The following is a 22678-nucleotide window of genomic DNA, read 5'->3' as shown; positions in this document are numbered from 1 at the left end:
TAATCAAGACTACCACTGGGATTTTTGCATTTCCTAGAATATCCGCTTGACATGGATCATCTCATTTTATCCTTAAACACTAGATGCTGTTATGGCCCCGTTTGCAGGCTTGGAATGGAGACTTTGACAAGTTCTAAGACTTTTAGCGTATTTGCACAAATTCCCTGACTCCAAATCTCGTGCTCTCCCCACCACACCTCGGATAGGACCAGGTGGCCACTTTCCCTTTGAATGTCAACATGCTTCTATTTTATTTGGAAGATTATAAAAGCGTCAGGAATATCCTCAAGAATTCTGAACTTTGAAGCGTGTTGCTTAGTGGTGATGCTCAGATAGTGAACCAGATTTTGTGAAACTTGAGGCCTTCTCACACATGTCTGTCCATCCAGGCTGCTCTGATTCCTTCGTTCCAAACTTCAGCGACTGGCATCCTTCACCCAACGGGTCTGGGCTAGTGTGTGGCATAGGTCGTATTTGTTTTTCTGTTATTTCCTGGTGATTAATCCACAGTTAGAATGAAAACAATAGAATTCCTGGTATTTTTTCCGGGATTCCTCCTTCATTACTATGCTCTGACTTCTCATGGGAAAACACAGTGTGATGGTGGGTGTCACACATCCAGAGGGACTGCCTTCGCATGCTGTTTCCAGTGCTAAGAATAGGACAGGAATCTGCTTAGTTGCCTAAAGAGTAGTGGGCAAGCTCTGGCCTCTGAAAGTACAAGATTAGAATAGGCTGGTCTCACTACATCCCTTTCCTTTCCCCCAGTCTGTTTGGGCTTTCTGCTTTTCACCGTGCTGTGGATCATTCTGGCAGAGATGCCAACTGCAGGACCCTTAGCGACAGCACGTAGGTTGGTCCTTCCCTGCCTAAAACTCTAGGCTTTGATTCACTTCTCCTGGAGTCCTTCCTATATTCATTCTCTTTGTCTCTCGCTCTCATTTTACATTAAATTTTTTTTTTAAATTGTGATAAAATACACATAACAAAATATACCATCTTAACGACTTTTTAAGCATACGGTCCAGTAGTGTAAGTTCATTCTCACTGTTGTCAACCCATCTCCAGAACTCTTTTCATCTTGCAAAATGGAAACTCTGTACCCGTTAAAGAACTCTCCATTCCCCACTCCCTCTAGCCCCTGTCTCTGTGAATTTGACCACTCTCCTACCTCATATAATCATGTAGGCTTTGTCCTTTCGTGTCTGGCTTATTTCACTTAATGTCCTTGAGGTTCATCCATGTTGTAGTATCTTACTCTCTTTTAGATATACCAGTTTACATTTGGCGGCTGGGTTGTTAGAAAAAAGTACTTTTCTTAATTTGGTTTTCAGTAAACTTACAGAAAGTCCAGGCTGGTGAGTACAGGTGTGGGTCTTGCCAGAACCTCCCAGGGTCTTGGTTACCATCCAGCCGGTTCTCACAATGATGAAAGCTCATGGACACAGAGAAAACACATGACAGATCACATCGTTATGCCAAGAGCCACCTTAGGGCTGCATGACCCGTTGACTCACGGTGTTCCCTTGGGAGTGGGAAGTAATGCAGCTGAGAGTGTGAGGCCAGGAAGGGATGGAGGGCTGTGAGTCTCTGGCAGATGCTGGGTATGCTGTTCAGGACGGTATTGCTCATCTCTTGGGATTTGCTGGCTTAGCTCTGGTCTTAGTGATGAGCTGGATCAATGTGCTCAAATGCCAGTTCACAAACTGCTTTTCTGGCAGGCAAGGCCCTCTTAACCTGTTGGTCAGCTTCCTTTGTCACAAAGTGGGTTTGGCTTCTAGTGCCAAAGGTCGTGTTAGAGTTTGTTAGAGTTATGGAAATGAGATATTTGTGGCACCAGCATTGTGTTGATTCTGCTAATATGAGCCCATGGATCTGTCTTTCATATATGGTTAGCCTGATTGCTTTTTCTAGCCTAGCCTGGCATTTTACCTTGGAGAGATTCTTAGTGAAATACCATCCGCAACCTTCTTCAGTGGAGAAGGGTAGCGAAGAGCTTAGTGCCAGAAGACTGGAAGATGAAAGCTGGAAGATGAGCAATGAAGTTGGGGCCAATGATGTGTATGTGTTGGGATGGTGGGCTGATCACTAAGCAACCAAGAGATGCCTTGGGAAAGTCCCTCCATCTCTTCATCTGTTGAATGGGGAAGATAGGTCCTGCCCTGCCCACCCATAGGATTGAAGGAGCCCATGGAACAGTGTTGATCACTGGGCTCTGTAAATGATAATTTGCCCTCCCAGTGTTGAGCAATGTAACCATCATTGTAAGGTGACTAAAGCCCGCTCCAATAGGTTTAAGGGGGCCCTCGTGGCCACTTCTCATGGCTGTTACCATTCACAAATCACCAACATTTAAGTGACTGGATGTAGAGAGTCCCCCACCCTCCCCTCCTCTTGATTTGCCACATGAATGATTGGTTCCCAGGGTTGCCTCAGCTCCTCCCATAAAGACCTTGACCATTAGCTTCTTCTCTGAGTTACTATGGTTAAGATAGGCTTTTAAATAATTTTGTGTATAATTTTTTAAAACCAACTTTGAGCTTTAAAGGGCTGTGAGCCAGGGACATCTCCAGATGGAGAAAAAGATCAGTTTGCTGCCTCCCCAACCTGCAGCCACCAGGTCCATCCACAACTACTAACCTTTCCATAGGCATTTCTTATCACTTTAGATAGAATCCTAGGAGGTTGAAGCTAGGTAAGCACGGCAGTAAGTTCCTAGAGGCCATAAAATATGGCTTTTAATTTTTCCCCTTGTGTCCTTCTCAACAACAAGCACAGTCCTCAGTAAGCACTGAATAAATCCTTGCATCTCCTAAGTTAGAAGATGTCGTTTTGAGGGACCATCCAAAAGAAAAGTGTAGAATAAGGGGCCAGTGAGCTCAAAAGCTTTAGCATGGCAGGAACCAGCTTACCTTGAGCTAGCAAGAGACCACAGGTGAATTCATCAGTGACATTGGGGGCAGGTAAGAGCCAGGTGGGTGGGCCAGTCCAACTCTCTTTCCACTGCTAGGGTAGAGATTACATGAACAGCAGGGCAGAGCGACTAGAATAGTGATCAGTGACTTAGGTACATTAGAAGGATGTTGTAGAAATCTTTAAGTAGATTTCTATCATACAGAGAATTTTCCTTATCTAAACCACTGGATTTACCCGACCTCGCTTCCCCACATTTGCTCCCTCCCTGGCGTCTGCTCAGTTTTCAGCCCAATCAAGATCAGGATAAAGAGGAGATTTGGATGGAAGTAAGCTGGATATTCAGGCTCCTGCAGTAATACTCAATTATTGAATTCTCTGGAAGCACCACGTCCCCTGTAATGAAGTCCTCAGTCTTTAAATATCTTTAGACATCAGGTGATTCAGTGTTGGCAACAGCCGGCTTGCTGTTTCCTGCTTTCTTATAAAAAGAAGATGGTAAAATCCTGGGAGCTGGCCGGAGTTGTTAAAAGATAATCTTAAGCATTTTAATGCACATTATTCTTCATGCAACTTTGAGCCTTAAAAGCCTCAAAGCAGAATAGGCCAGGAATCAGATGGAAGAGAAATCAGCTTGCTGCCATTATCCTGTGGCCCTGAGACCCCAGCCAGATTTACTATTATCCTGTGCAACTCCTGGCCACTCGGAGGCCACAGCTGCCAGAGCTGGGAATCAGGGCTGCAGGAGAAGCCATGGCTGACACTCGTTTTTCTCGCTTTCTCTGAGTGTCACGGATCCAAAACAAAATAAAACAAGAAGATTCATTTACATCAAGGTTCATAGTGTGTGTTTTCTAGCACATTTGACATTATTTTGATTTTTAATAGTATTTTTATGCTGTTGCTCTTTTCTTCCTCCCTCTCTGCTCCTTCGCAGTCATGTAACGTGTCCCTGTACCTGCTATGCTGTTTGTACCTCTGGTGATGAAATTTGGGTCGGCAGAATGTGTCACTGGCATTTCTCCTTGTTAACAGTATTGCTCTCCTGTATCTCTAGACCCTAGTTGACTGGTGAAGCATTCCTTATAGAGCCCTCCAGTTTTCTAATTCTGTATATGTGTGTGCCTGCTGAACTTACAAATGTATTGTTCACACCAACTTTTTATTTTTTTCGTGTTGAAGGTGATTGTTTATGCATTAACCAATATCATTTGCCATGTACCATTTTGGTGAAAGTAATTTATACTGCCTCTTGGGCTGAATGTAATAACATTTTTGACTAAGTGCTTTCTACCATGAATCTAAACCAATCCTTGATTTAAAATAACCTACTTCCCACTCTAAGGATATTTTGCTAAGACTGGCTTGGTTATAAAGTTTTTCACGGGGTGTCTTAAAACAGTGAAAATGCTCGTCTATAAATGCAGTACAGTGTCTTTGTGATGTATTGGTCTTTCTTGTTTTCTTGCCTCTCTTGTTACCAGACTATGGGTGGTAACGTATCTGCAAAATGTTTTATAGGGTATGGAGTGCAACATTTTAAGCCAAGAAATTGAAAACAAGATACAAAACAAGATGGAGGAGGGAGGGAGTCGATCAAGGTCATTTCTGTATATTAAGGATTTGGTGGTAGAAAAGCCGCCAAGAAAGGCAAGTTTGCATTCATAACAGGCAGGTGGCCCCAGGAAGTGTCGGACAACCCACTTGGTCTCAGAAGATGTGGATAGGAGTTCTTTGCCACATAAATTCATAAAATTGTGAATAAAATAGCCAGTTTTCTTAAGTTATAAGCTATGATATTGAACCGTGTGAATATGCCATTTTCTTAACCTGCGAATGATTTCAGTGCCCAGGTGGGAGCAGGGTCAAGAGAGTAACCAGAGTACCCACACAGACAGGTTCTGCCCTGTGAAATAGGAAGCCCATTCATCATAAAACAAACCTAATGGTTTTTAAAGATGCGTTTCCAGTGAGTGTAAATAATGCGTTAACTGGGAAAGTGTTTTCAGGCCATTTTGGGTGATGTCTGGAGAAGGGGCTGTTCTGAGTGCGAGTGAGTGAGTGTAAGTGAGCCCGCCCTTATGCTGGTTTCTCTTCTGTTACAGCACATCAGGTCCACCCATCTGGCCGGGCAGTACCTTCTTCAAGAGAAATGGAGCCCTCCTGCAAGGTAGGTCTCTAGGAGCGCCTCTCCCCTTCCCACCACCCCCTCTCACTGCTCCTCGGTGCTTGGTGTCAATCAGGAGAGTTCTGTCCTGTTGAGGAGTGGGCACCCTCTGGAGATGGGTGACTGTTGTGGGTAGGCTCTCTTTGTCCAGCTCTCTTTATTTCTTCCTACTCACGTCTCCTGTTACTGAGAATTGTTAGTCTGAAACCAGGACTGCTTCTTTGGTTTATCATCATTAGTTCTCATTCCAGAAGTGTTCAGCTTGCTTTGGTGAAATTGGAATTACGTGGTAGTTAGGATGTGACAGTAGCATAAACTGGCCTGTATTTCCAGTCCTTGGGCTAAGGAGGAATGTTTTGGGTGTTCTGGCACTTTGGTCATCATGGAGGTCCACTCGTTCCTTGCTGTCCCCTGACATCCATGTGTGCCTGGAAGTTTGACTGTGATTTTTTCTGAGGCTCAGAGTTCAGTCACCCCATCGTTGTCCCCAGGAGCATCATTTGCACGGTGACATCCTTCCTGTTGTCCAGCCCACCTTAGCTGCTTTGCACTAGTCCCTGTCCAGTGTTCTCAAGGAATTCCAACTGCCTTTCACCTCTGCATCTGCTATTAAGTTTCTTTCGAAATGGCCAGATAAAATTAAAGAAGAATAAATGGATAAAAATAGCAATAAGATGAATCCTAAATACTTTTAAGAATTGCTTTTGGGTTATCGCTTTTGGATGTCTGTTTTGCAGATAAGCTGGAATCGGCTGGCTTCCATGGGTCTTCCAGTTTCCTGTCCCCTTTCACCCCTGTTGATTGGCCAGGTGTCAGAATGGCACAACTGGCCAAAAGCAGATGAATTTGGTTGTACCAAGAGCTTTAGAACTATACTGGGCCAATAGTGGGGAGTTTTAGTGCATTTTGGTTGGTTTAGAGCTGTGACGCCTCTTTTCCTGAAAAGTACATTCTGAGGGCCAGCTGGGTGTGAAGGAGTAGAATATAAATGTGGCTAAGAAAAGAAACATTTATCTTCACATTTCCAGAGTAGCTCAAACAATTGGGAGAGATGTCATCACATTTTTGTTGTTGTTTTATAGGCCATGCAATTGCATATTGTCTTTTTAATAGCCTGTGAAATCAGGAACTTAAGAATTTCTTTGCTTTTTTGCTTTGTCCAAGTGAAATGTAGGCAGGCACATTTGATCAATCCTAATTTTAATGACTGTCATAGATATCCTAAATATTTAAGAAAAAAGGGAACTGCTTCCGCTTTCAAAAATTGACAATTTTTTTTAAAAAATCTGTTCTCCTTTCTGATAATATAAGTGGAAACCGATTATGATGAGCCTTTGGGTTTTTTCCAAGTGAATTTTGCAGTTATGTGCATCTTTATTTTTCCTCTAGATCTATAGTAATGATATGAATATCATCCGTGTGTGGATTATTTTCAGGAAAGGGGTTTCATTTACTTAGAGCATTTTCATATGGGATCTTCATTCATTAAGTTCCACATAAGGTGAGATTTGCTGTAATCAGTTTTTGGTTATTTCTGCAGGGTGGGAGCTTGAGGGGAAATGTCCATGAGGTTTCTAAAGTTGAGTGACTTCACTATGAGATTGCATCTCATCAGGGGTAGACTTTCTTTGTCTTTCTGATTGGGTTAAAAATTCTCTCTTTGTTCCAGGCATTGCGGATTAAATGATTACAGATTTCAGATGCTCGTTGAATGCACATCCAATTCAGTGCAGCCCATTTATGTTTTTATAAACGTGAAACTCAGAAGAATCTTGCTGAGAGTTTGGGAGTGTGGGCGGGGATGCGTTAACAATTTTTTCCTGTGATGTTTCTTCATTTGCTGTATCTGTATGTAGAGTTCTTGAGACACTTTTATTGCAATAAGATTTTTCGAACTACGTGGGTGTTCTTCCTAATTAATATTTTTCTATTCCTTTGGTGGGTGGTGTGGCTCATCAAGAAGTTGCCGGTGTCCACGAGCAAAAGTTTTATGGTAAAGATAGGGGTATAGAAATAAGAGAGCTGCCTGGTCATGCCGGTGAAAGGTTTAGGTAGGACTCAATTGGAAGAAAATGTGCCTGATTCATGCTCCCTGTCTCATCTTTCCGTACTTCACACTTGCAAAATATGCACGCATTCCTTCTTTTTCCCTATAGCAAGCAGGTGGGCATTTGTCTAGGTAATCAGACCAGGAAAGAACTCTGTTAAGAGGTACCAGCTCCCAGCATTGGTATTGAAGGCAAGCAGGACACCCTAAAGAACCAGTTCCTAGGACTGGGGTAGAAGGTGAAGCTTGCTCACACAGGGTGACACAGGGGCCCAGGGACCAACCAACAGAGCCCAGCCTGACTGAGGATCCTGAACACAGTCTGAACTGGCTGAACTGGGCCACACAGGAGTTGGGGAGAACCTGCCATGTGGAGTGGCCCTAGGGGATGAGACTCAAAGAATGCAGGAGCAACACAATAAGCAGACGTGCCACACTGTTTAGAGGCGAGAGACTGACTGTTTGTCAGGGAGGTGAGAGCGTAGGGGTTGTCACTTCGAGGAAGAATTGACGCTTGAGCGAGGCCTTGAAAAATAGTTGTGGGCGTGTGGGAACAGAAAGGGGAAACAGCAAGAGCGTGGAGCATGAGAGCATCACAGAGAGGTGGCAGTGGGGACTTGATGTGGCAGACGGAAAATGAGTGATTCATGGGCACTCTGGGACCATGACATCATGTGCTCCCAGGTATGTTTAAGAAGAACACTGTGATGTCTGAAGAGGGAATAATGGAAGTTAAAACCTGAAATCAGTGGAACAAAGTGACATAATGGTTCCAGTGGGAAAGCGGTGTATGCTGTCTAATGGTTGTTTGGTTTATAAGCTGTTGAGCAGAAATGTGGCACAGTAATTTTTTTTCCAGCGTAAGACCAATTGCAAGAATTAACTGGAAGCGCTCGAGGTCCTACCCTAGTGTGGCCTCTGTGTTTTGGTTCTTGCAGAATCACTGGCAAGAGGGCCTGCTGAATCGCCTCGAGTTTTGAGGATAATGGGGTAAGATTTGGTTTGGATTACACCAGGCATGAGTACTTAACATAATTGGTCATTTCATCAATTCCCAGTATTTATTTTAAATGCCATTTAGGCTGCTAGGGACAATTTTAGCGTGTTAGCAGTTTCAGTGGACTAGAGAGCACTTCAGTTCTTGTACAATAGAAACCTTGCTGGGCGCCAAAAGGGGACAAACCCTTTGTTTAAAGGACCCAGGAAGAGTCCAGACAGATGAGCGTGGCTTATTCAGACGTGTCTCCAATCGTCCCCTCTGCATGTCTCTGTTATGGTCTCTATGTGTTTGAAATACATTTTTTATTGTATTAGTTAATAATGTCTCTGATTTTCTTAATTAAGAGCGTAAAGCATTTTATATTTTTTGCCTTTTCCAAACTCCTAACTCCGCCCCCCCATGTACACACACATTGCATACACCCATCAAACTTAAAATTAGGTTACTTTATTTAAACATCACCCTCAGATGAATTATTTTAATGAGTCGGTGATTCCTAATTAATGACATTCCTCACCCCAGGTCTGACCCTTCCTCTGGTCCCTGGAGGTTTCGTCCCAGAGCTACATATGGCATCACTGTTCCTGTTCACTTCATGCCTCCTACAGAAGGTTGCTGCAAGCAGCCCCCAATCTGATCTTCCACTTCTGCCCTTTTGGCCTTCATAGGCCCTGTAGGCCTCAGAGCTCCACGTGGAGTTTGGTTCAGAGAGAAGCTGCTGCCTTTACAGCTCCATGCCTGCTGACCATTTGGGCCCACGTATCTTTTTATTTCTAGCTCTTTCTCTGAGCAGGTGTTCCCCAGGCCCACCCACACTATCCCACCTGCAAGCATTGATTATCCGTCTCTGTGTGTCAGGCTCTGGATTAGGCTGGAGTTACCCAGGGAGGCCCAGGGCCTGCCTGCTTGTCCACTTACAGCCCATTCTGGGGTCAGACTGTGCGGCCCAGCCTTCTTGCAAAGCTGCTCAAGCACTGATGCCACCACTGGTCATGCAAACCTGCCCACTTACTAACTCCCCACCCCAGCCTTCCTGGCCCTCCATCTGCCTTCGTTTTCTCTATGACTCCAGTATTGGGCCACTAATTATCATTAAGTCTCTTTCTGTAGGATGCACTGGTAGAATTAAAATAAATTCCATAACACGCATAGCAGATTTTTATTTCCATTCACTTCTGACAATCCACTGGACGAGCTAATGAAATGGAAAGAAGACCTTCAAGGCATTTTTAATGCACAGAGCAGGGTTGTGCTGCTGCAGGCCCGAAAGCAGACAGGGAAAAAGGAAACCAGATCTTTTGCTGTCAGATGCATGTTCTATGAGTGCACAGGAAGTGCCTGCCATCGGTAAAACATGCATGAAGTCATGACCACTAGATGACTTGCTCTGGGGAATGCCAGTTTCCAAGTTCTAGGTTGACTTCATGTACTTACTTTCCTGGGAGTATTATTGTGTATCCCCCACTCTCCACACCCCTTACCGTCTCCATAGCTCTGCTGTGCATTTTTACTGCTAAGACACATGCAGTACCTCACTTTGGTTGTATTTCATGCCATGAAAGGCTCAAGAGCAAGTACTCAGTATATCAGACACAAGTTATAGTGGAAAGAGCACTGGATTACAAGTAAGCAGACCTTGTTGTGGTCCCAACTCTGATACTTGGTGAACTTTGTGACCTTGGATGTCACATGACATCCCTAGGGTTGCATGTTCTCACCTGTGAATGGAGAAGTGGACTGCAGCATTGGCAGAGGCTGCCTGTGGAGTACCAGCTCTATTCCATTCTAGCACCTTCCCTAAAAGTAGGTCAAAATGGTCTTGGGGTTTAGCTCTACCTCAATGCAAAAAGGGTGCTGCCTTCAGCCAGCTGTATCTGCAGATGGGTCTAAGGAGAGAAAATAGGGTGGTGGCAAGTTGGCTGGAGATCCTGATCCTTGAACAACGTGATGCTCAAAGGTCTCCTGGATCTTAGGGAGGCCATATATTACAGATTTGGACAACTGGAAACAAACCTTATCTTGGCTTCTTGGGCAACTGGCTTCACCTCTCTGTGGGGATGTTAATAATAACGCTTGTCTCATAGGGTTCTTGTGAGGATTCAATGAATTCATATTAGTAAAGCATCTAGAACATGCTTTCCTGACAGAGTTAGTTATTAGAACATTTTACAAGACTGTGAATCTTAGGAGAAAAGGGCTAAAATCCTCTGAATGTGGTCTCCCCGTGCTCTTTACCTTCCTTGCTGAAGTTTCCTGTGTCCAGTTGCTGGGGCTAGCGATTCTCAGAGCAGGGCAGAGACTGGGGCGCCCCACATCCTGTTGGGTTTATACACAGATCTGAAAGACAGTTTTTGTTCATTTCTTCATCTCGGATTCCTTTTACATAGGACTGCTTCCTTGGGAGGTCACCCAGCCCACAAATACCCAGTTATACCACTTGCTCTAAAATTGTATATACACAGCAGGTGTGTAGACGGCCATGTGAAAGAACACAGAGTTAACATCACATCCGCTTGGGTTTGAACCCCTCCAAACTGGGCACCAGCTGATGGACTTTGATCCTTAGTTTCAATTGTCTTTAAAATGGGGCTGTGAGGTATGTCTTCCACAATCTTTGTGAAGATTAAAGGAGAGTGTGAACATGAAAACATCCATCGGTCCAGTGCGTGGCACCTTGCAAATATGTGATAAAAGTGAAGGTTTTTAATGTTTGACTTTGTTTCCTGCCCAAGGTTTCTGATTATTAATCCTGGCAGGTATGTTCAAGGTGAAAAAGTTCCCAAACTCCTCTCCTTTGCGTGATTTCCATTCTCTCTGCCAGCCCCACCAGCATTTCTGTTCTGATAGAACCAGGATGGCGCCACTGGACTCCCTCGTCTGCCACGGCCTCAGGTCTCCAGTCCCAGGTGCTTCTTTACTCCTCTCCGTTAAGACCCAGGATCACAGGTTCTGTTCAGGTTTACCCTGACCCTCCCCCACTCATTTCTTTCACATTTGGTTGCAGCCCCCGGGCTCTTTGGCTCCTTTCGTCTAATCTGCTCCACAAGCTGACTCTTTTGTCCATTTGCAAACAAGGGCATCCACCTAATGCATAAATCTCCTGATTCTTGCCCCCAGGCACACACATTTCAAGAAAAATAGTAATAACAGAAAGGGGGGTGGAGAAGAAACCCTCTCTACATTTTCCCCGCAAGTCCTAATTGCCTTCTGTCCTCTTTTGGTCTGTGGAAGCCCTTTGGTCTTTAGGAGGGGTCCCTTTCTCTTGGCATCGTTTGTCTTATTGTTCTGCGCTGAGTTATTTGTAAAGATATTTATGTAACTACAATAAGAAAGTCGGCTGGCTGTTTTGTTTACAGTCAGGTGGATTTAAAGGGGTGCTGTTCAGCTCTTCTAATCACTCAAGTTCTATGTGGTCACTGAGAACATGCTCGTAAGTTAGTTAAAAATATAAGGAAATGCAACTTTAAAAGAAGCCTTTGGTCAGTTCTGATCTTCCCTGTCTCTTAGGAATCCCAGTTTGCCCGATCTGCAGTTACGTCAGCTTCCCCGGCATCTGCAGCCTGGTGTGGATGTGAGAAGGCATCAGTCGGATAGCCCCTATTTTCCTGTCTGACCTCAGTTCCAGCTGGTCTCTCAACTACTGTCTGTAGTAACCATTTTTGTGAAAATCCAGTGTTGTACCCTGAATCCAGTGTTTCTTCCTATGGACAGAAATAGGAAGTCAGAAGGAGTTGCCGGCTCAGCTGGGGACATGGCCTTGAGAGCATGTCTTGAGAGCGTCCTCTGGGCCAGGCACCTGCTGGTGGGCGTGTACGGGCTGGCCCTGCTGTTTCAGGGGAGTGTCCCGGAGAAGGTGGAGACGGAGGCTGGAGTACACAAGACGGAGGTCAGGGCTGGAGAGGGAGTTTTGGAAGTTATTAATCCGGAAATGACCATTGAAATTACAGCATAGATGGGATTTTCAGGGGAATATAGAATGAAGAAGAGGAAAAATGTCCATATTGAAGACTTACATTTGTGCTAGAAAGACGGGGTGGTAGCTGGCAACAACGATAACAGCAAAGAAGCAGCTGAGTCAGAAACTGGGGGAAAATCACTGAAATGAAGGGCAGCAGTTTCAGAAAGAGGGGAGAGGCAGGAGCACCCACTGGCAGAGGAACCAGGGAGGATGGGACTGAAGAAAAGCCACCTGGTGGCTCTGACGATTAAGGTGGCACTGGGACCTTCAGGGCACAACCGCTGATCTGCTTTCCGTCTCTGTGGACGTGCCTCTTCTGGACAGTTCACGTAGCTGGAATCATACAGTGTGTGCCCTTCTGTGTCTGGCTGGAGATCTTTACATTATTCTTATGTTAGCCTATGCCTTAGGCATTATGACTGCCGTTTTGTAGGTGAGGAAAATAAGGCCCAACGCTGTTGTCTTGCTTAAGGTCGCAGAGCCAGGGTCACAAACCTGAACTCACACTAATCTTTGGTTTAAAATGGCATACCTACTTCTAAATAAGTTTCCGCTTTAGATGTCTAGATGTTCTGCAGTGTTTTGCAGACTGAGGCTGGGGAGAATCCTGTTATAATGCCTAAAAGAAATTTATAATGACAAGAGAAAAAGGTAGAAATGAACACTTCTTTGTCTTCTTTCATTCAGGTGATTAAGGTGCTTCATTTCTCTTCTTGTCCCACACGTGACTACTGTAAATAGCTCACTTTAAGATATTTCAAAGACTGTGGCTAGAGAAAAAGGGAAATCCTGGAATGAGTCATTCAAAGGTTAATGCAATGAGAGGAACGCATCCCTTAACAGAATATTTTATTTGAGTCTATCTGAATTTTCTGCTAGTAGATAGATAGCTAGATCTAGGTATTTTTATACTGATTATAATCCATCAATAGGAATACTTCCTTACAGTTGAATTTTTTGAGCATTTTAAAATGTTTTTCTTGTCTATTAAATTGTATCACTTAGATTGTAAAATATAAAGCTTATACAGCCTTGGACCACGTTGTGCTGCAGAGCTGGCTTTTATCAAAGTGCTCCATCTTAAAGTACAATTGGAAAAGTCCTTCCCCTTGAAGTTCTGTTTAAGCGTGCTTGGATGGAAGTCTAGAAGTATTTCCATACAATTATCACGAGGCTTACAATGAAGAAGAATTTTTTGGAATATACTCTAAGCAAGCTGTTCACACGAGTCCCAGAAGTGAACTTCAAAGCATCCACCTATAAACTGCAAGAGGTCAAGTTTGTGTTCTTGTTTGGTTCCCTTGACGACCAAAAGGTGTGGCTGAGAACTCCTGGGTAGTACTCGCTGCAGTGTGTGGGATAGCTTAGGAGTCTATGTATGTAATTGTGTGTGTGTGTGCATGTGTGTAGGTGTGTGTGTGTGCATGTGCATGAGTGAATGTGGCTCATGGATAAAGGCTGCTTGATTTATCACTGCTCGTTGTGGGTCTGCAAGAATAAATCTCTCCTGCCATCCTCCTGCCCCTGTTTCTCTGGTGTTTCCATGCCACCCAGCTCTCCTGTTGGTCTTTGCATAAAAGCCCTCAGTTTTCCCATCAAGCATACCCAGCTCCATTCCCTTCCTGCTGCCTAATTGCTGTCTGACTTCGGAAAAGTTATGGAAACTTCTTTGAGCTACTGTTAAATGCAAAAATACCAGTCTCGCGAGATCAGAATAATTATTGTGAGGGTTAGATGATGACAATCTAGGGAGCATCCCTGGCACTTAGTAGGTGCTCCAAGAGCAGGTGCCATTGCCACTGCTTTCACTCTGGAGGAGGCAGCATGAGTGGGAGAGAGGATGGTCCTTGGAGCTGGCCATCTTGGGTGCAAAGGCCAACCTCTGCTGCCCACCAGCCGTATGACCTGGAGCAACTCATCTGATGGGTTTAAGCCTTTCCTTTCCAGCCAAACTGATAGTGGTACTTGATGGGATTTTGTGCAAATTGAAAGATAGTGTGTGTACCGGGGTGGGCACAGTGCCTGCTGATTACTGAGTGTTCAGTAAATAGAATTCGTTGTTTATGCTAGCCTTTCTGCAGTTCCTTCCACCCCCAAACAACAATAACATAAAAAAACTTCTTCCCCAGTTGAACCGAAGTTACGCCTTCTGGAATGTTGAAGACCGTGTTCAATCTCTCTGAAGCTCCTGCTACATTGGGACCAATACCCATGAGATACTCACAGGAGGAGGAGAACTTGAGGCCTAACCAGCTGTTCTCAGTGACACTTGAGTAACTAAGATCTTGCAGAAACGTGGCACAGAAAAAGAAGGTTCCTTGGGGACAGAGTCGAATGACTTGTGTTCTCTATTCCTGTTTCTTCCTCTTAGTGTCTCTGATTGTGTCAGAGTATGAACTGTTTGCAAAGATTCATTTCAGAGGTGGGCAAGAGGGAGAGAAGGAAAGAAGGAGAGACATACTTGCAGTGATAAAGAACTTTGAGACATCATTTGAAGGGTCGTGTTGAACTTGTCCCCCACCTAATGGTCACCATAGCACACACAAGTTGGTTACTCTTTGGACTGTGATTTTTGCATGGGACGTGGTCAGGATGATCTCATTTTGCTTCTTTGACACAAATCGCAGTGAGGTGTTAGAACCACAGGTCTGTGTCTGATGACATCTGCCTGTAGGGCGACTTTAACCCAGTGTCTTGGCTGTGGATTCGTTTCCCACATTTTGAGCAAGATTGCAAGGGTGTTGTGACAAGAGATGAGAAGCCCTGACATGTAGAAAGGCCAATTCTGTGTTTATCATTCGTGCGTACTGAATTTCTGAGACTCTGAGAGACTTCATTCTTTAAGTTTTGCCGTGGTTGGGAAATGAAATAATTATGAAGTTTTCACTTTTAAACTTACATAACTGAAAGCAGGCCCCAATTGGGTTGCTCACAGGGACAACACAGGTACTAACAGCCATACCAGGGTCTCTAGGGCATCTTTCTCCTCTTCTGGGACCTACAGTTTGCCAACCCGTCCACCCCACTTCCAGCGTATATTCCAAATGGGAGGTTCCAACTTATGGGAGCTCCCTGCCCTCAGTGACTGGTTGAGGGATGGGCACGTGACCCAGTCCAGGCCAGGGTTCCGCTCTGGTACTTCTTATCTTGCGTCTGGGAGCTCTAAAGGATATGCTCGCATCACAAGGACTACCACGTGGAGTTGACCGGAGTACAAGAAATGGCCCCAAAGCAAAGCAGCAGAGAGGAGGGGCTGTTGTACATCTGTCCTTCCCATGGTTGGATTAGATAAGCTCATAAATTCCCCTTCTTACCTAAAGCAGCTTGATTTGGGCTTTTGTATGTGCATCCAAGAGTCCTGACTAATAAAGAATTTCTGAATGAATAGCATCAGTTAAATATGTATCACTGATGATTTCTGGGTGTCAGTGAAGTTCCAACCTCTCTGTTTTCCGAGGAGGCCCACTTAGTGGCTTGCCTGTCTCTTGAAAGAATATAAGATGAGCTTGGAGAGCTTTTCAGAGATGGCGACTTGACTTAAGCAAACAAAGTAGGATCACGATGATCATAATACCTATTCTCTCTGTCTCCCTGCTCAGCTTTGCTTCTGGTGGAAATAGGCTCGGAGAGGCTCACGTTGAATTGACAGAGTGGCTGCCGGCAGCCTCTTGGGCTACAAACACCAGCTTTGAATCTGGCGTTTCCCCAGTGTTCCCAGGAAGAGCCCTGAGATGCACTGTAATTAGACTAGCCTGGATCACATGGCCGCCTGGAACCATCACTGTAACCAGAGGAGTGGGAGGGGTGGTTTGGTTTATGCTGGGGGTGGAAACATCACTTCGAAGCACATTGGGATGGGGAGATGGAAGGTTCTCCAGAGCAAGTTAGGGTCAGTTCCCAAAGAAGAGAAAAGGAACTATCCATTACAACAGCACAGCCATTTTAGAAAACAAAGCAATGGACACAAAAATGTTAGGTTTCTTAGACAAGTATACATAACCAGTAAGTGGAAGGTCTAAGGCCAGAATGCACATCCTCCCATTTGAGACCCTTCCAGCTTTCTTTTCATGATAGTGGCCATTATCCAGGGTGTACAGGAGTGCCAAAGTCTCAGGGCATATGGTGGTGTCGGTCAAGTTAAAAATAATTTCCAGAGGCCCAGAATCTTAGTTACTGATGACATCTGCTTTCCCTGGCAGAGTGGGGATTGCTGAGACGATTGCCTTCACTAGACTTGGTGACACAGGAGAGACGGAAGATGGGATGCTGCTGCCCTTGGCTCAGGGTTAACCTTGAGCAGCAAACCTCGGGGTCTTCGCAAACTTCCCTCAGCAGCCAGAGTCGATCCCTGGAGTCCCAGCTTTAGAGTCCAGGATGCTTGGATGGTTGTGAATGTATTAATCACCTAGGCTGCCATAACAAAATATCACAGACTGGGGGGCTTGAACAACAGACATTTATTTTCTCACAGTTCTGGAGGCTGGAAGTCCAAGATCAAGGTGTTGGCAGGGTTGATGTTACCTGGGCTTCTCTTCTTGTCTTGCAGATGGCTGCTTTCTCACTGTGGCCTCACATGGCCTTTTCTCTGTGCAGGTGTTGCCTGTGGTCTCTTCCTCTTCTTATAAGGACCCAGTCCTGTTGGATTAGGGTCCTATTGCATTAGAGTCCCACCCTATGTCCTCATTTAACCTTAATTACCTCTTTCAAGGCTCTATTTCTAAATTCAGTCATATTAGGGGTTTGTCAATTTTGGGGGGGGACAGTTCATAACAGTGAATTACATGCATCCTTTTCACATACATTCCTTGATTTCCTATAGTGTGCTAGCTAGGTACCCCCGGACGTGCTGGGGATAGAGATAAGAAGACCACTGCCCTCAAGGAATTTTCCATCTAGCTGGGAGAGAGAATCACTGAGAAGCCTTGGTGGTTCATCCCGTCGCAAGAGGGCTCAGATTTCAGGGGAAGGAAGTCAGGGAAGACTTCACTGAGGGGTGTTGCTTGGGCAGTGCAAGGCTGCTGTCCCTGCTTCTCCTAAATCTGCCCCCCTGAACTACTCAACATGGTCACCTGTGCTCTTCTCAATCACAGTGTCGCTCCAGGCCCCAATACAAAAGAGGCGCCATTGTACTGCAGCCATGGCAAAAACACTCATTTAGCTAAGTGCACAAAATAATGAAGCCCACACCAAAGGCACAGGGCCCAAATAAGTGCACAGACAGTACGTCGGTATGTGATGTGTGTGTGTTTGAAAGCAAAGGAGAAATATGAGGAGCCAGGATGGAGATGGGAAAAGTCACCATGTCCTTTTTAGGTAACTTACTTTATCCCTTATAGGAAAGAAGATGAGAAGGTGAAAGGTAAGTGTCCCAGGCAGAATTGTGGGGAGCTTCTGATTAAGGTGGTGGAGAGTGGGTTTGACTCTGAGGAGACAAGGGTGGCTGGATGGTGGGGACTTGGGGCAGATGGTGCATTTTCAGTCCTACCTTGAAATTAGGCATAGAAAGAAGGGTAAAGAACTAAGAGCTGATGTTCATAAACATGGGAAACTGGTGCAGGATGCACGCTGTGTCACGTGATCACAGTGGAATGTGGTCACGGTAACTTGAATTGCAGCGGTCATACCTGGGGCTCAAGTGGAAGGAGATGTGAGCAGCTGTATGGACCAGGCCAGAGGAGAGCAGCAGACCAAGAAGTAGTTTGGGTGGAAGTAAAATGGGGCTGGGGCGACTGGACAGATGAGAGAGGTATTCAAGCCTCAGATCACCTTTAGTCTAGGGTGCCTTTGTGTTTCTGTCATTACCCAGTCTACTTGGGAAAAATAATAATAATCACATCTTAAATCAGCATAATTTGAAGAGTAATTGAATAATGAAAATCCAGTTCAGAGCCAAAGATGTAGCCTCTTGAATCTCACTTGCTAGTTCCCAACTTAATTTTTAAAATTAAGACACCTCTAATGAGACTCAGAATGGTTCACAATCCAGGATGTAGTGAGGGGAAGATAAGATGCTAAATGAGAAAATGGGTTTCATTTCAAAAACTGTCATACTCTGTGTGTGTGTGTGTGTGTGTGTGTGTGTGTGTGTTGGGGGCTAGGCGGTGGGATAGTTCTTCTCTATATAAGGCCATTTAACTATAAATGGCATTTGTTGGACGTGTGAGTCAGTGAATTGGGAGGAAAATGGGACTGCCTAAAATAGCTTTTGTGCTACAGAACTGTTTGGCATTGGAGAGACCTAGCTTTGAGTCCTGACTCTGACAATCCCTCATAATCTCTTTCTCTGTCTAATATACACACACACACACACTCATTTACACATACACATATATGCCCCTTGGCTTGGTCAAATACTCGACTTTAAGCTTGTTTTTCATTTGTAAGACCAGGAGGATATCACCTACCTCTCAAGAAGTACATGAGATAATGTGCAGGCCAGCGCTTTGTGGCTCTAGAGGGGTGGTCTTGGCTCCGTGTGGCCCCCCGCCAGACTTCATAGGGAAAGTGTGCATAGAGAAGTCTAAGTTGCGCTTATCCTTGGGGTGTAAGGTAGTAGCTGGAGGAGGGTGGAAGGGGGCTCCTGAGGTGCTGGTTTGTTCATCTGGGTGCTGGTTACATGGGTAAACTGTTTGTGAAAATTAATTGAGCTGGACATGGATGTGGGCTTTGCTGGGGATTTGTTACTTCAGTTGAAAGTTTCAAAAATGATTGGGCAACAAAAATTTCATTACACCTACTGCTAGGTTTCACATTTTTATTATGCACATGTAGTGAAACTCAGAATTCTTATGTGATTAAAAAGTGAGATTGTCATAGATTTTATTAAATCAATGTAAATTAAAGCTGGGTGAAACACAAAATAACAAGAATTTCTCTCCCAATTCAAGCGTGTTTTATTAAGGCCCGCCGAACCTGCTTGTTATTGATATTGTTAATACAATATTTAGATTCCATTTTGAACATGCCAGCTCGCAAAGATTACTGAAATGTCAATCTCTACTGAGAGTGGGTTTTTTTTTTAACATTCATAACCAGAGTTAGGTTCTTAAACGTAGATTAAGATGGATTTATGCGCCTATTAGTGAAACTTGGAAAAAAAAATGAAAACTTTTTAGCAAAAACTTCGAGAAAGTCTTTGCCAAAACACACAGGAGACTCATACAAACTTTAAAATTCTACCCAAAGTGGTTTTTCCTTCCACTGTAGTATCTTGATGGATAAATATGTTGGTGAAGTAATTTATTTAGAAATCATTATTTAAATTTCGAAACTTCATAGCGAGCATTTTGCCAGTGGGGAAAGCATTGTGTTTGAAAAACTTTCGAGATTTAAAACAAGCAGGCCAGAGTGGGGGGGCGGGCAAAATGGGTGAAGGTGGTCAAGAGCTGCAAACTTCCAGTTATAAAATAGAAATGAGTGCTGGGGATGTACGGTTCAGCAAGGCGTTAACAGTACTGTGGTGTATGTTTGAAAGTTGCTAAGAGAGTAGATCTTAAAAGTTCCCATCACAAGAAGAAAAAGTTTGTAACTCTGTGTGGTGACGGATCGTCTCACAATATATACAAATATCAAATCATTCTATTGTACACCTGAAAGTAGTAGAAGGTTGTACGTCAGTTATATCTCGATAAACAATAAAAGCAAGCAGGCCAGTTACATTCCAGTGAAATGTGGAATAACCAAGACCTTTTTCAACTGAAAGCTCCTCTCGGCGCGGTTGCACCTTGAAGGTCGACTTAGAAAAGAGCCTTCCTCTGAGCTGTTTGTCGAAAGGATTGAGATGTTCAGGAAGGCCTGTCCCATCACCGCACCATTTGTTATCTTCAGTAAACTGTGAAGTCTTCATTCATCGGTGCTTTGTAAATACTGTCTAAGTGGCTAATACTGCCTCTCAAGTTTTCAAATCTCTTAAGAATGTGTTACCATAAAAAAAAAAGTGTCATTTTTGTATTCCTGCTCAAGCATGGCTTTTGTCTCGAATGTTCCGGAGTCAAAGGCTGTGATACTCATATTTCAGGGGCAGAGGGAATCTCACGTATGCTCTGTATTTGTTTTCCCAAAAGAGTTAAGATAATATGACACGATGTTTTCTTTTTTTAGTTAAAGTTAAGTACCCACATGTTCTGACTTTGACTTGTTTAACTGTAATACACATTAGAGCCTTCACGTTAAATGTTTCTGAAGGACTTTCTTCACCCCGACAGTCACTTACCCCAGGCTTTGAGGTGTCAGTAGTGAGGCCTGGATTCAGACCCTACATCGGGTGTTCCATTATTTTCATCTCAGTGATGGTAAAGGAAAGTGCACACCTGGGTTTTGGGGTCACATGATGGTACAAAATTAAGTTGTGGGAGGTTCTTTCTGCTTATGTCTCTTACATGTCTTAGCGTATTTTCGCTGTTCGAATTTGTCCTCATCCTCCCCTCGCGTCTAATAAAAAAGTACTTGTTTTTCCTTAGAATAGAGTAATTTAGATAGTATTTCCTATGTATTTAGGATCGTTGTTTTTGTGGTGGTAGCAGAGTGCCCCACGTCTCACTGGCCTCCAGTTTGCATGGGGTGCGTTTATGCAGGGGCCAGCTAGAGTCACGGGAGTTCAGAGCTGGGAGGTTTCTGAGACACCTGGCTGGCGACACCCTCAATGAACAGACAAGTAAACTGGGCCCAGAGAGTCAGGGCTTGCTCTGGGTCTCAGCACAAATTGGTGGCAAAACCAGCCCCTCCTCAGGCCAGTCCAACTCTCCTTTCCTGCCATCCTGTCAACTTGGAGTAAACTCCCCCTGTCTTGGTATGCTGTGAGATGTGGAAAGGAAGAAAAGAAACCCCAAATTCTATATCCTAATCAAAGGCAGTAGTGTAAAACTGACCCTTCTTTCTCATCATACAGGCACCAGGCCTGGCCTGGAATCCCAGCTTGTCTTCTCACAAGCAGTATTGTGTCTCTTCAGGTCTCAGTTTCTCCATCTGTGAAGTGGGAAGCAAGACCCACTATGGTAGGTTGCAGGGAAGTTTTAAATGATATCACCTCAGTGCCTGGCGTACAGTAAGCACTCCATAGTTAGAAACTACCACGCCATCATTTGGTGGGTCTAGCTCTTCTTAGCTTCCTTCTGGGAAAATTGGACACCCCTGCCAGCCCTGGGTTTGAATCCAGCTCGCTGCTTATGACTGACTGATGCTGAACACACATACATAAGCAGAAGACTAGAAGGGCAGATGCTGACGTGCTAACTGGAGTTATTTGAGCCATGGAATGATGGCTGGTTTTGTACTCACTTTATACTGGCTGCAATTAGGGTATATTGATTACACAACTGAAATATATAAAGAATCAAATAAATTTTGCAGCTGCTTGTTTATGTTCATTAGGTTATTATTAATGGTTAGTGTAGGTCATCAAAGGTCAAGCAATATTTGCAAAAATGTAAAATGATAGTTTAAGGCACTCTGGGCTACTTAAACCTGAGAGAATAGGGAAACCTTAGGTCTCATCCTCCTTGTACCTGAGAGTTCTTACTTTTTAATAAATATGATCCGTATCCTGAAATTGTTGTGTGAAAGAAAGAAGCTAATAGCACCGACACTTGAGGCCAGGGGCAAGGCCGGAGGCACCCAGGCCACACCAGCCAGAAGATTTTTGCCTGGTGCCTACCCTCCTGATGCAGCTGGGCTGGGTTAGGGCTCAGAAGGGCCAGGAGCCCCTCTGTATTTTAGCACTACATGGCAGTCAGCACAAGCACAGCAGTCGTCCTTGCAGCCCAGAGCTCTGGTCCAGGCTGCTCCGGGGGCTGGCCCCCCCGGGATTCCTGGCTGCATCAGGATTGGTCCTGGTTCTGCGCCCAAGAGAAGAGATCCTCACAAAGATACAGGAAGGCATTTCAATGGCAGATAACAATCTTTTTGATCACGTCTGGGAACAGGTAGTATTTGAATAGTTAGTTCAGTGAAAGGCATGGAGGAGGGTAATGGAGTACTCAGGACTTTTAAAAATTAGTACATGTTTTTGAACAACTGGAGCAATGTTGAGGTATTCTAAATGATCCGTTCATATTGTCTCATACACGGGGGCACGCACTTCCAGTATCTACTATTTCTTGTTTATAATTTTGTAGACCAACATGATACATTTCCGGAAGGACCAGAATTTTAGGAGTTCTGTGTGTGGATCTGCTGGATGGAGTTGAGAGACAGTAGGTTCGGAATTGAATGTCGGGATTCCAGATTTTGAATGTCTATAACTGGTTTTTTGTTTTTTTGTTTTTTTTTCTTTTTCTCCCCAAAGACCCCTGGTACATAGTTGTATATTCTTAGTTGTGGGTCCTTCTAGTTGTGGCATGTGGGACGCTGCCTCAGCGTGGTTTGATGAGCAGTGCCATGTCCGCGCCCAGGATTCGAACCAACGAAACACTGGGCCGCCTGCAGTGGAGCACGCGAACTTAACCACTCGGCCACGGGGCCAGCCCCCTGTTTTTTTTTTAAGATTGGCACCTGAGCTAACATCCATGCCCATCTTCCTCTACTTTATATGTGGGATGCCTGCCACAGCATGGCTTGATAAGTGGTGCATAGGTTCACACCCGCGATCTGAACCTG

At 44.5% G+C, this 22678-nt stretch overlaps 1 protein-coding gene across 15 annotated transcripts in view; it reads left to right on the top strand.

The window, feature by feature from the left end:
- The window catches only part of FOXN3 (forkhead box N3), a 391151-nt gene that overhangs the window by 268184 nt on the left and 100289 nt on the right, over positions 1-22678 (top strand). For all 15 annotated transcript variants that reach the window (XM_008519089.2, XM_070593705.1, XM_070593703.1 and 12 more), the window contains one exon: positions 5019-5083. In XM_008519089.2, coding sequence (XP_008517311.1) covers positions 5019-5083 — 65 coding nt within the window. The remainder of the gene's footprint in view (positions 1-5018; positions 5084-22678) is intronic.

This window comes from Equus przewalskii, chromosome 25 (genome assembly GCF_037783145.1).
Source record: "Equus przewalskii isolate Varuska chromosome 25, EquPr2, whole genome shotgun sequence".
Lineage (NCBI taxonomy): Eukaryota > Metazoa > Chordata > Mammalia > Perissodactyla > Equidae > Equus > Equus przewalskii.
This window is presented reverse-complemented; position numbering and strand designations above follow the sequence as displayed.